This window comes from Bombus vancouverensis, chromosome 4 (genome assembly GCF_051014615.1).
Source record: "Bombus vancouverensis nearcticus chromosome 4, iyBomVanc1_principal, whole genome shotgun sequence".
Taxonomy (NCBI): domain Eukaryota; kingdom Metazoa; phylum Arthropoda; class Insecta; order Hymenoptera; family Apidae; genus Bombus; species Bombus vancouverensis.
This window is the reverse complement of record NC_134914.1, coordinates 17,558,138-17,572,514: the sequence shown is the minus strand read 5'-3', so window position 1 is coordinate 17,572,514 and position 14,377 is coordinate 17,558,138. Positions and strand designations below refer to the sequence as shown.

The 14,377-nt window shown below is 40.1% G+C and overlaps 1 protein-coding gene across 2 annotated transcripts in view; it reads right to left on the bottom strand.

Moving 5' to 3' along the window:
* Positions 1-14,377, bottom strand: part of LOC117166586 (uncharacterized) — a 540,713-nt gene that overhangs the window by 47,359 nt on the left and 478,977 nt on the right. For both annotated transcript variants that reach the window (XM_033350673.2, XM_033350674.2), the window contains exon 2: positions 5,549-5,911. In XM_033350673.2, the coding sequence (XP_033206564.1) occupies positions 5,549-5,911 (363 nt within the window). The remainder of the gene's footprint in view (positions 1-5,548; positions 5,912-14,377) is intronic.

Here is a 14,377-nt window from a genome sequence, read left to right as displayed (position 1 = left end):
AGAATTGGATGCACCTGGAGCGAAGTTGATTTCGTTCTGGTATTTTGTAATTACATATCCTTTGCAAATTTCATAATTAATTTATGCCCATTAGATAATGTTTTTGGTAAAATTAATTGTTATTGTTCATAGGAAAGTTGTTATTGTGTGCATATTACGTTTTACCAATTTAATTACCTCACGAGGGAATATATAACTGTTTTTCAAGGGTAATTTGCTTATTTAATTAAAGTCTCATTTACATTTGCCTGATATCGAAACCGAACGATTTCCACCTGTAACGATATCATCGTAGGTGTCGCGTTAATCACACTGTCGCGTAGTTTTGTTAATTTTCCGAATGTGTGAAAATCCAACGTATAATTTTTATCGACATGGATGGATAACGTATTACAAATTCATCTGGTATAATTATAAATTCAAACAACCTTTTTATTAATACCCTTCCCCTATTTATATCGTTATCAAATGTATCATTTTGCGTAACACCTTACTCCAATCATCGTATTTCAATTTCACAGTCACATATAAATAAATTTACTAAATTTCGAAAGAAAAACGAAATAGCATACGCACATATTTATCAGGATGTGTTTATAATCCGATAAAACAATGATAACGATCGATCGAATAATTATCATGGAGCATCACGTAATCCACTTATCGCAAAAGTGAAACAGCAAATTATTAAAAACACGTTGTTATTGGAAAAATTTATTCGACGAATAGTATACTCGTAGTAAAAACATTTCGATATTATTTCACGTATTATAAAGCTATACTAAGACTTATGTTAACACTAGAACTATCACATCAGTCAAATTGATTGGTTTTGCAATTTTATTTTAAAATTCCTACTTCGTGTTGTTATATCTTCTTCCGCAATGGTGCAATGACTTTCGCAACGATAGCTAAAAGAATAATATTTTTAAGAATTTTATTTTGTTTTTTATGTATTCAAACTGAAAATAATTTCGTATTAAAGCTACTTATACAAATACCAGTCAAAATGATTGGCACTTGTCGAAGTGTAAAAGGGTTCTGCAATCTGTTTATCGAATCCCAATTAATCAATTTCCTCGTTCCGTACAACTTGTCACACGTTTTGAAAATTTTTACTGCGTATCATTCGATATGACGATATCAATTATCAGGAAAATTGCGAATCGATCGCTAGACGCTAACACTAGAAATGCCACAGCAGTGAAAACGACTGGTTCTACGATTTTATAAATGTGTCAATCCTCGTTTAGGAACGATGGTCCCGGATGGATTAATAATACCAAAAATATACTACATAACATGGAATTCCTTCTGTAAGAAAGTAGTAAATCGAAAAATGTAAAAATATTCTATTATTACGTATTTTTTAAAGACCAGTCATTTGGACTGGTTGTGGTAGAAACAGCTTCGTGTTAACCATCGGTAGTTCTAGCGTTAACCATTAACACGTTGACTGTCGCGTTACCCATATTCGGGTAACAGCTGATCGGACCGTGTCACCCTAGTCGTGGGATGCTTATTTGCCTACTTGCGAAGGATCGTCGTAAGTATTTGAAAAGATATTCCACAGGAAGTAATAAAACTATCGAATTGTTATAAAAGTAATACGAAAATGGTTTATTAAGAAAATTACTTAGAATGTACAACTTTAAAGCGTTCTGTACAAAGCTGAGGTTGGTCGGGACAATTTGGACGATAAGTGGTTGTTTTCTTTAAATTCGACGTCTTTTATCCGCATAACATAGTTTGCGTGCGCGTCTAACGCTTCTTCCGGAATCATTTTTCCAAACAGCGACATTATACTGACTCTGTGTAAGACAAGGATTTTTTGTATTCTCAGACAAGCCTAATAATTTTGCAGCCAATAATTCTCTAAATCTTCTAATATTTACATCCTTCCTTGTTGCAATTTCGTAAACCGTGAAAGCGTTTACAACAGAAATTCCCAGAAGAAGTCGAATGCCAAGTTTTCGTTACCATTTGATTGCTTTTCTAACTGTGGTGGCATAAGAAACCATTCGGTCGGAATAATCTACACCACACTCGTGGCCTGAAGGAGATTTCATCGAAAACAGGCGCGGCAGTCAACGTGTTAAGGATTATAATAATTCTTTGTGTGAATTGTGAAATTTCTCCTCGACGCGAGTATCGTCACTCCCGTTCCATTTTTATCCTTTTTAATCGTCCAGGTTAATTACATCGTGCGTGACGCGTGTACTCTCTGATTATGATTGAAACCGTTTCGGTGCTAATTACGCGCGTAACAAATTATTGTCGCGCAGGTAAAAATTCACGGGCTCTGTGGAGAACGAACGTCGGTCTCTGGTTTCGTTTCGATCGAGCCTGGCGGCGCCTTTTGTTCCGTGTCGCGTTGCAATTTCAAGAATTATTTCACGCGACATCACTCTAGCTCGCGGGACGTCACGTCAAACTACGCGGGGCGTGTAAAAATGCTACATGACTTGACAAATATTGCGTACTTATCATGCGTCACAAAGCAACACGCGATATCTTAACACGTTCGTTTACAGTCGGTGAGAAAAATAATTGGACAGGTGGTGGAAGTGGGTATCGATGAACTATAACCGAACTAGCATCGTGCAGTGTCACATACTTCAATTTTATTTCTTACGTGTCTTTGTAGTTTTATTTAGTAAATAACTGAAATACTAAACGAGGCTGGAGAAAGACTGACAGAACTAAAGACAATAATAGAGAAGAAAAGGGCAATACAAGACGGCAATAAGGAAGCACAGGAAGGAGGCAAAAGCCCAAAAGTTGCCATGGTTTTAGAGACAGAATAATTAAGGGAGTGCGATATAATGGAATGGATAAGAGGAGAGGTAGATATACAAGAAGCGAAATAGGTAAACGAGATGTAAAGCCGAAAGCTCGTCCAAAGCCGAAAGGCACGGACTAAGCAATAATAAATAAAAAATAAAATAGTAAATAATTGAAATTAATATTTATACGTTTGCGTAAACACCTGCACCTATTTCCATTATCTGTCCACGTATTTTTGTCTCCTACTGTATATATATTGTATATATCTTTTCACGGCGAGTGTACAATCAGAGTTTCGAAGTCAATGTCGCGAGAGCAATAGCGTCGCGTCTCGCGTTTCTGTTGTCCCATTTTTACGTTTCTTTCGTTTCGCTCCTCTTTATATTCTTGTTTTATTTAATGCGCGCGAAAACAGAATTCCAATAGCGTCAATAGGATTTAAAAAAAAAAGGGGGGGGGGGAAACGGGAGAAAAAAGAAAGAGAAAAAATCTTGCCACATCGATAGCCGACGCTAAGCCGTTACTGAAAAATTGCGCGCTCCGAAAATTGGATTATACTTTCAGGGTGATTTCGGTCGCCCCCGGCGAGGCTTTGGGTGTATTTTTAATCACTGTATTAAATCATAGTAGTATCTAAAACGTAGTAGCTCCAAGAATGTTATTAAGCGAATAACGGAATTAATAGACTAAAGTTTCATGAACTTTAACCCCTTAACCTACGATTTGCGTTCGAGAATTTTGATAGTTAGTTTTGATAGTTTTGATAGTAAATTGTTGACTGTTGATAGTTTAATAAACCTTTTTATTGAACATCAAGAGTATTTCTTGTGGGCACCTTCACCAATCACCTCAAATACACGAACGAAATTAATTCGAATCGAATGTTTCCAAATATCTTCTGAAAAGGGATATTTGTTATGCGATAGCGAAATATTATAGAATACTATCTTTTATATGTTATTAGTTACTAAATTATTATTCGAAAAGTTTCTAATCAATTTTTTTAACGGATCATATTCCCTCGAATTACCTCATGTCCGTTATGAGACATTATATTTCCTCATCTCCGGAAACTTTTTAACAGACTGTCGTCTTATCGTGTCTTACGTCACACAATTTTTCGAGCGATACTTTTTGATAGCTGATATTGACTGGACGATATTCTCGGCGAAACGGATATCGGAATCTGTGTCATCGATTCTTTTCTGTCGCCATTGCGTCCTAAATTATGCCGAAAATTATCCTCTTCTTGGAACGACAACAGGCAAAAGGGAAATTACATCGTTCTTTGCTGATAATATTCTTCTCGCCGAAGAAACCTGACCGATCAGCTCGATTCCTCTTTGAAGCATTTTAAACGGTTCCTCGAGGAACAATCGATCCTTCCGGGAGAATGATGGTGGAGGATGAGGAGCGAAACTACCGCCTGACTCGACACTATCCCGATTTCATATTCGATACAAAAAAGAAAAAAAAGAAAGAAATATCGATAAATCCGTGGATTATATTAATAATCTCAGCTGAAATCTGACGTTTCGATCTGCGTTGTTGACGTCGATATTATCATCTAGAATTGAATATTTGACGGTGTGGTTGAGTGTGCCGATTACACGCGAAGAGAATTTAAATCTAGTTTAATCTTTACGAAATCAAGCCAATATTGCGATCTTCTGCAATTCTTCTGCAAATCTTCTATAAATATACAGCGCGTGTCACAGGAAATATTTCGCAATCTTGTTCGCGCTATAACTAGATACCAACGTGCTAAGATACTAAGATAATACCAATGTGGAATACCAAAAATTTTCTTTTTTTTTTATTTGATAGAATTTTTACGATCAATTCTCATTGACAATTAAAAGTAAATTATTTTGGTGTGGTACTTGGTAGTAACTTGGATTATAAGAGTGTATAGTATGTTTGATTATAGTTGAATCTAATGCTTAAATCTAAAGGGCATTGTGTTTTTAGTCTGCGGATCTGATCCGTCGAGTCAAGTAATTGGGTAACTAGTGAGTTTTGGTGGTTGTTAATTCTTATGTTATATCTATTACTGATTTTTTTTTATTTGATAGACTTTTTACAATCGATTCTCATTGACAATTAAAAGTAAATTATTTTGGCGTGGTACTGTAACTTGCACTATAAGAGTGTATAGTATGTTTGATTATAGTTGAATCTAATGCTTAAATCTAAAGGCCATTGTGTTTTTAGTCTGCGCATCTGATCCGTCGTGTCAAGTAACTGATGGATTTTGGTGGTTGTTAACTGTTATATTATATCTGTTACTGAATTTGGATATTTCTTCTTTAACTGTGGGTATCTCAAGGTCGCGATGTATTGTTTCGTTGGTAACATACCAAGGTGCATCTATCGAAGGTGCATCTGATCCGTCGTGTCAAGTAATCGGGTAACTAATGGGTTTAACTCTTACATTATATCTGTTACTGAATAAATACCAACAATTAGAGCGATTATCGTAACGTTGGCGCGAAGCAACGTCTGTTGGCAGTGAGAAATCGAGATCGTGATATTCATCGTTGACGCGACACGCGTTTGCAATCGAATAGAGGAATAAAGAAGTAAGCTACGGTGAATGGTAGGTTAAAAAAGAGAAGATAAAAAGAGAGAGAGAGGAAAAAGAAGAAAATCGCGGAACCATACCGGTAGAAGGATAATTGGCCTGGCATTCTATCCAGCATAAATCGACATAAAGGATCGTAAATCAATGGCGGTTGGCCGTAAATAGCGGGATACTTACAATACACAACCATGGAGCCGCTTGCAGACTGCTCGTCCGCGTAAGTGAATATGACGCACGTGTACTCGCCGGTAAGATCGATACCGGGCTTATTCAATTTCATGGCTCGGTACTTGGTGTACGGATCGTCGCTGGCTTTGTACTGCAGGTCGATGTACTTCCGCGCGGTATCTCCAGCCAAAGGTTCCCTGCCGTATATCCATTGGTAAGCCACTTCGTTGGTGTTGAAGAACCATTTCACGACTAATCCCTTGCTCGGCGTGTTCTCGAGATCGTAGTCACAGTCTAGGATCACGTAATCGGTGTCGTCGGCCTTCACCGTCGCCGGTACGTTCACGCTTTTTATCACGAGTTGCCAGCATTCTGAAAAATCGTAAAAAGATCATCGTTAAGAAAAAAAATTCTGCCAAGAGAGATCGTCGGAAGGACGAAGAAAGGCTTGAGGATTCTTTCCGTATGCTATTTCCTCGTTTTCTCGAGGACCGATTCGCTGTACTATGGGCGGAGAAACGTGGCGAGAGCTGGTGCTCTCTCCGCCAGTGATCGACAAGGGCAGGCTTCAGGTTTGATTTTTCGCGGTTGGAAGATTTTCAGATTTCAAAGTTGCCAAGTTATATTTTTATAGTTTATAGGGAATTTAAAGGTGTACAGATTTATGGAATGCGTAAAAATATGGAAAATATATGTGCCAAGTATAGTACACTCGTTATAACGTTTCAACTTCTCAGGCGTCGAACCGATCTGTTTTCGCTTCTTCTTAATCTTTTCGTTTCACTCGTGCCAAGAAATTGATACAAACGATGGTAAATTCTAAGGTACATTTAGAAAATTATGTTTATGACATCATCGCTCTTGTGTAGTTTCCAATTTGTAGAATTGTTAACGTAGGTTCTAGCGCTTTAGTTTTCTTCGTAAAAACATGAATTTGCATAAACATCCAGACAGTAAAGATAAAATACTGTTCTTAATTTTCGTATCACCGAGGATACGTGGGTTTCGTAGAACTCGTAGATCAAACAAACATCTTCGTCTTTACAAGCTCGTCTGAAAAAATATGTTTCTCGCAGGCTGAAAAGGAATTCGGCGTTGAAAAAGCTAAATACGTAATCGATTTATCGATGTCTCGAACCCAGAAACACGATATTCGAAGGTGATACGATTGTTTGGGATTTTCGAGGATGGAATTCTAGATTCGTCGCATCTTCTGTCCCAAACGTGTCGTTGATGTTTCAGCAATTATTGCGCAAATGAATGTATGCATTGCGTTGGCTAGGACATGTTGCATAACAAATGACGCGAAACGGAAATTACTGTTTAACTGTTACGGAGAACGTTATTGCGATATTGTTGCAACGAGATGATTGCGTAATTATTCATCGTGGAGCAGCGTTGCCTTGAGTACACTGCGACGAATTTCGTACGGTCTGATGCAATCCACTTTTCTATGCGAGCCGGCACCAAGTTTGAAAATGTTTTGAAATTCATGAGCGCTGCACGCTGGAAAATCAAATCAGTTTCGACGCATATGTTTTATTCGTTCATTGTTTTCTTCGTTTTCGAAAAATCGTGCCGCGTCATGGACTCGGATAGTTGCGTGCTTCGTATAATCAATAATTCACGTGACAATTCGCAAATACGTTATCGTGTATTCAACGCACTCGCAATGTAATTTAAATAGAGTGGCAAAAGAAAAGTATTTGGCAACTTGCAGAAAGCCATTTTCACGAATACGTTATATAGGAAGCATTTAAAAATTTTATTAGCGTCATAACCGGGCGGAAATATTATTTTTCACGATTATTATTATTATTCAGATTTTTATAATTATATATTCTGTTATTAACAGTTAATGATTTTATTATCGAGAGTTGGGAAAACTGAAATTTTTAATATTCGAAGAAGAAACTTTGCAAGCCCTCCAACGTGCCAGAAACTATTTTAATTGGCCATTAAACCGCTTCCATAATGCTGATATTTTTTTTAAGTAACGCACCAACTACATTTTCCGTCGATTAAAGCACCTGCGACGATATTAAAAATTGTACAGTTTAAAATTACAACGGCTTATGTACGTTTCAATTATTATATCAATCTTATCGAAGATATAAAAAAGACACGTTGCTCAAATCGTATTGTGCAACCGCAACAATTACAAGTACAGTAAGAAGAAAAACAGAAGAATGGACGGCGATAATTATGAAATATCATTTTGCGGAAGGAACAGTTCGCCTATCTAGCAGAAAAAATAGCTTCTTTCATCACCGGTTCCCTGACTTTTTTCCCTCTCCAGCCCGGTACCTTTCTTGCCACGCGTAAACGCTGTCCCGCGTGTCTCACTTTTTCACCAGCTGGAAAGTTCCCGGCAGCGGAGAAGCACGCCGCTTTGTCCACGACGAGAGTTCTTGCGGAAATTTATGGGCGCTGGTGTCAGGATCGCGCGAAAATTTTCACTTTTCGCTGGGCCACGGCCGCCAACTTACCTACCGACAAGATATCCGTACGCTGTGCCGACAGAAGTTAGCCGACCGCGAAACTACGTGGAAACGTTCAGCGCCCATCGTTGCAATTGTGCGTGATCGTGCCTTTCGGCTTTTCCCCATTCACCGCCTTGAATTCCTATTCTAAGCTTGTCAGGGTAGCACAATGCTGGAGAAATGTAACTGGTGAGGAATTTTTCGGACGCAGCGAGGGCATTCGAGATGAACTGAAAAGGCAAAGACGATGGGATGGGAGGTAACAATGGGAGACTGAATAAAATACTAACGCACTGAGTACTAGAGCTAGTATTTAACGTCAAGCTTCAGCTAAGAGATAGGAACTTGGTTCGGTAAATATGTATTTAATTAAACTTTATATCGCCAACTCGTTTACCTGTTATCGTTATTAAGCGTTTAAATACACCTATTGTCGGTAAACAATTTCATCCGCTGCATAATCGGTTCCACGAACATCGTAAGAGGCAACGCAATTGTTTCCTGCTCGCTGATCGTAATGGACCCTTGTTTCGTAGCGAATGAATGATATTTGGAAGCACGCAAATGAAAGACGCAAGAGAGAATCTTCCTGCCGTTTATCATAAATATTTGTTGTAGTCGAAGTAGCTGCGCAAGTTTTGTCGATATTCTCGAGTTCGTCGCAGTGGATTGCTAATTGTCCTCGTTAATTGTCCGCATGGGTGAAATCAGTTCCGCGCGTTACAAAGGGTTGGTGGAAGGAACTGCCGACCACAGGTTTTCCTCCAAACCGTTCGTAATTTCTGTTTGATGCCACGTTTACAAATAAATCCTCAAGTACCGCGGAAGGAACGCCGGTAACTTTGTCAACTTTGATTAAGGGCCTGGCTGGCCGGGCGGTTTCAAAGGACCGGAGCTACATTTTCCAGTGAAAGGTACAAGGGGCGTTGCAAACAAGACAACACGGTGGAAATCTACGTATCCGTAGCGGAGAGTTTCCCAACGACGCCGACATGCATCAAGGTAACTTGCCGGGGAAGGTCATCAGAAGTTGAAGAGTGTCCGGCCGTGTGCATTACAAATTAGTGTCTTTGAACTAGTTCCGACCACTGTCATAGACCACTCATCCTCACGTCCCATATATCCAAGCTGTTTGTCTCCAACCCGAAATTTCATTCATAGCTTCCGGGCAATCGCCTGTTCTATCTTTCGTTGGTTTAATCAGACTAACGACTTTCGATGGACGCGATCCCGTTGAAATTGTTGGGAATTTTATCGTTAAAAACAGAGGGTTAATGGAGATCGATGTCTCGTTGTTATGAATAATATGCAATAGGATGTACTAATTGAAATTATACAAATACAAGGCTATAAAGATGATGGAAATTAATAATATACGGTACAAAAGAAAAATCTCGATATTACATCGTTAGCTTCAAAAATCTTGGAAACGTGAAAAGTGAGAATTTGGTTCGAGTGCTGAAATTATACGAACATTATATGCCATTATATTCGTTGTAGATCGCGGTTTTTTGGTAGAAGCGCTCAAATTTCTTTTAGAGAAACTGAAAAAGGAAATGTACAGATAGGCGAAACAGTTAAAAACGAGAGTTAAGAGTCGACAGAGTTCGTAGTTCGGAATTGAGGTTATGTCGAGGCAATATCTCGTTGAACAGAATAAGAATAATAAAATCTATATTTTATTATCGTACTATTATCGTACATATAATTATTATCGTACTATTTTCTATTCTACAAGTTAAAAAAGTCGATCTATGATCAAACGTTTCATCGATATCTCTATCGAAACAGACCTAACCTCAATAACTGATATAAATCGCTATGGCGTATATTCTACAACGAAGAACAGCAGCAGGGAATCACCGAATTTCGAAAATATTTAAGGAGAAAGAAATTCCTAGATGGAAAACTATTTTAGATGGAAAATGTTGAAAGCTCGAGCTCGTGACGCATTTGAATCGACAAAAGCGCGAGAACGAAGCATGAAAAGGGTGTTGTAACTACAGGCGTTGCTCGTTGAGGAAGAATTCAATTTGTGCGCGTTTACCGCGCGAGACAAGAGCGCGGTCCCTCTTGGTTGCCGCATTTCATCGATGTCGATGTTATAGCGCGATGATAATAACAATGATAATAGAGCAGCGTTGGATGTTTGTTCGGCCGATAATACAGAAACAATTTCAAGGATAACAAAGGAACGGGATTACAACGTTGGACGGTTGATGAGAAGAGTATACAGCATCGTGTTTCGAGGCTGTTGGAGCGTCCACGATGCATAAATCGTTAAGTCGCTTAAATGGAAAGCCGAGAAAAAATTCACCCGCATCCCGTCGCATTGTAAACCGGTCCTGGCAGATTCATCGTTTCATCGAGTTCAGTTTGACTAACGATAACCCCCTTTTTCCTCAGTCCACTTCGTTTCTTTCACGCGTGCTTTATTTTTCGACTTTAAAGTTTGTAAGGTGTCGTTGTCTGTGAACGCAACTCATTTATTCTCGTAACCGGGAAAGACGATGAGCGTTAAAGGATGGGAAGAAACGGGTTTGTAATTTATTTATTTGGATCCATTAGAGCACGAATAATAGGAAATACTATTCAGAAGTGTAATATCGTGGACGAAAGGTCTAAGAGATATCGGGCGAACTATAAACAATGTCGCGAGAAAGCCGAAGTGCCGACAGGCCCATCACTGTGTCGCCGGTCCTTCGATCGAGTAGTTTCATGGAAAAGGCCTGCGTGGCCCTGGTCACGAGCGGTTGCGGAACACGTGCGTGGTGGGGTTGAGACAAAAGACAAAGGGATGCTAAGGGAGAAAGACGAATTAACAGTTAGTGTCAGTGGAGAAACCGGAGAGTGCGAACTGCGTTGTCGAGAGAGCGTGGTCCGCGTGAGAGAGAAAGAGAGCGTTGGATCCGTGGTGACGAGAGTTGCAAATTAACTATTTAGTTGTCTAAATTATAGTACGCTATTGCGATTAGTTCGCGTTAAAGAACCATCGTTTCCTGTTTAATCAACGTCTGTTTAATCTACTCATTGTAAATAAACTAAACGTAGTAGTAAGATAATACAGAAGCAAGGAATGAAAAAAAATGGCTTGATGGATAATATGAAGGTTCGTTTTCTACGTAATACGTGCCATGAGAGGAAACAGTTACATTGAGAAATAAGTCAATCGTAACACGACTCGTAAGCGTCTGCACAAGTACACGCTAACTGAGAATTCAACTGGTATCGCGTAAGAAAATGTCAGATGTAAAATATAAACACAATCCGATTTCGCGATTGTGCTCCCATTAATGTCAGATTACAACAGCGCAAACTGCAACAACAGACTAAGAACAGAGTACACGAAGCATTAGCAGAGAACTGGCATGATCCATCAAACGGAGCCCATTTCCAAAGAACTTCCTCGCCTACGTTATTTCGATTCCATTTTAACCGCGTTTGGCGGTAACGTTTTCCAACATCATCATTCGTATCAAGGTGTTCCACGAACGAGGCACGGCCCGGCTAGTAACGTCTGGTGGCATTAAGCCGGGGAACGAGCGATTTTCTCGGCAGCTAGCGCACCGAGTGCAAATAAGAAGGGAGAGTTAACGACCCTGAATTACGTGTAACATTTCATTTTTGCGGAATGATAAATCGTCGCATACATATTGCGTCGCAATGACATTACATACTGACACGTGAACGTGATAAAGAAACAAGGGAGTCGCTTAAACACGCAGCCGTGGCGAGCACGTAATCGCTAATGCAGCCTTGGCTGACCAAGAGATGAGGTATAAGTCACTTTTCACAGGCTACATTCTGACAAACGAGTTCTCTTCTGCTCTATTTACCAGTTACCATTAGTGACAAGCTCAAGTACGCTCGTAAGTAGGTTAACATTGGCTGACTCGATTCTATACAACTCTTTATAAGCATTTCGAAAAAAGGAAGCAGTACTTTAGGAAACGAAGAAAATACGCTCAAGTAGAGTGGAACATCGATCGAATAAGTTTGAAATTTGATGAGCATCTTAGCAGAAATTCTCCGTTCTCTTAAAATCATTTTTACTTGTTTATTTTTCACATACCATCGTCGTAATTGTTCACTACGTATCGTGAAGTAACGATTATTTGTGTAGTATCAAAAAAAGGGGGTATACGCTTGGTCTATCATATATCTAAGTTCGAGTTTTCTCGGGATAGTATAAGTTGTAAATTTAAGGCGTAAACTAAGAATCGTAAGAGTGCTGGGGAAGAGAGAAAAGAGAGAGAGAGAGTGTGTGTTTTTTTTATTTATCAAAATTTACAATCAATTCTCGCATCGAGAATTTTCTATTATTCAGAATATTCAGAATATTTGACAAATGTGATACAACGAACGAACCGCATTATTATACGTTACGACCAGTGTTCGAATCCTGTGACGTGAACCTTGGCTATCGGATTTGATTCGGATTTATAAGGACATATCGAACTTGATCCTATCACTGGTTACTACCCTTCTCGTGATCGCATGAAAAGCAGCCGTTTCGCTCGTACAAGGACAACTTGGAAATCCGTGACGATCTTCTCGCCGATCTCGAAAGTAGACGCATTCGAAACTTGAACGCGAACCTGCCCGTGTAATTTCTGATCTCCACCATCGAGAGGGGACATTAACAGCGCTGGTTTACGGTCTCGGCGCCTACCTTCTCCTTGGCAAATTATTCCCACAATCGGACCAACTATCGACTACGCAATCACCACCACGAAATTGCTTAACGATCGTTTAATGTAATGTTTGCCGCGTTCGAGGAACGTGTCGCTACTTTATGGACCATTCTCCTTTCGCTTGACGACGAAATCGTCTTGCCGTTCTATAGCAGTTTCGGATCGTTAGGTGTCGTTATCATACGCTGGCTGCCTCGTTAACGAAACATTCGATTCACTTAGCTCGTCTCGCTTCGGTCGCTCGTATTAATTCTTGTAGCTTTAGCAGTTATAATCGTGTCAAAGGCTGTTTATTCAAATATCCAGTCTCCTCGTACATTTAATTGACTCAGCTATTTGTAAAATACAGATTTTTTAATGCAGCGAGATCATGTCTTTAACACGTAGTATCAGAATATCTTGTTTCAGTTTCGAGCTTTCAGCTTTCGCGAACGATCTAGGCATTAAAATTATTGAGATATGTATAATTTTGTGTGCTACACTAGATTAGCCGCGAAGTAGTGACACACTTCTAACTTTATTTAATCAGCCGAGGAAGCGATAATAAAAGCGAGGTTAAAAGTACCAAGCGCATACTGCGAAAGGGAAGATGATCGCCGACAATACAGCTTCCATACGTTTCTACAAAATTGCCAGCTTTCATGTGGAATTGCTGTGCGCTCTGACAGCTCTTCCGGCCGGGACGTCGTTAGAGTTTCGAACGCTGGATTCTCGTAGCTCGACCTAGCAACAAATCTGTCGAAAGTCTTTAGCGTCGGTTGCTAAACATCCGAGCGTTTCGTTTAAAAACGTGATGCAAGCTCGAGATTATTGTCTCGGTACAACCAGGCTGCCTGGCCAAGGAAAATATTGGCGAGCATGACATTCGACCATTTTTCGTATCGCGATAAGCCAGCTCGAAGAGACCTTACTCTGTAGATGGTGGTAAAGGATCGTTCATAAGGTGTGGGTGTTGATTAAGTCGGTAGCATGCAAATCGTTCATTCCCGTGTCTACCTTCCTTCGTCTACCCTTTTATCAGCCAGATAAACTGCCCCCAAGCTGCTCCGTCCCCGCTCTCCCCTTGAAGCGTGCCGGCCCTCGACATAATTATACGCAATTTATCATAATTGAGGACGGTATCGCGATCGCGATCTACTGGAGACTGTCTACGCAATTGGAGAATACGCCGCCGAAAGATGCACCGGTGAGTTAACATCGTTAGACCGTGACGTGCTTGAAGTAAATTGTGCAATCATCGTCGGTGCATTCTGATCGGTTGGCTCTCGCGTATCTTTTTTGTTCCTATTCTGTTTCCTTTTATTTCAATTTTTAGATCAATGCTGTATAGTTTGATCTGTAGGAAGTGTAGTTGCTGCCAGCTGCTGTAGTTGCTGTGAAAAGAGAATTCGCGTTTCGTCCCGGGACTACCGGCGGACTCGTCAGTAAGGCTGTGCCCGGTAGTCCCTGCCTTAGACGTAGAGGGAGTCTCGCTAGGTGCGGTATTTGTATCGTTACAGCGTATATTCGACCGCTAGCGAGACAGACAGACTCGTTGTCGTCGTAGTAGCCCTCTGGCGTTGGCGGTTGGTACCCGCGGATCGCCCGGGAGGTGTTACGACCGCGTTGATGCCTCGACCTGTCGGCGCCCTGTTGGTACCGATCCGCCACAGGTCAATCGA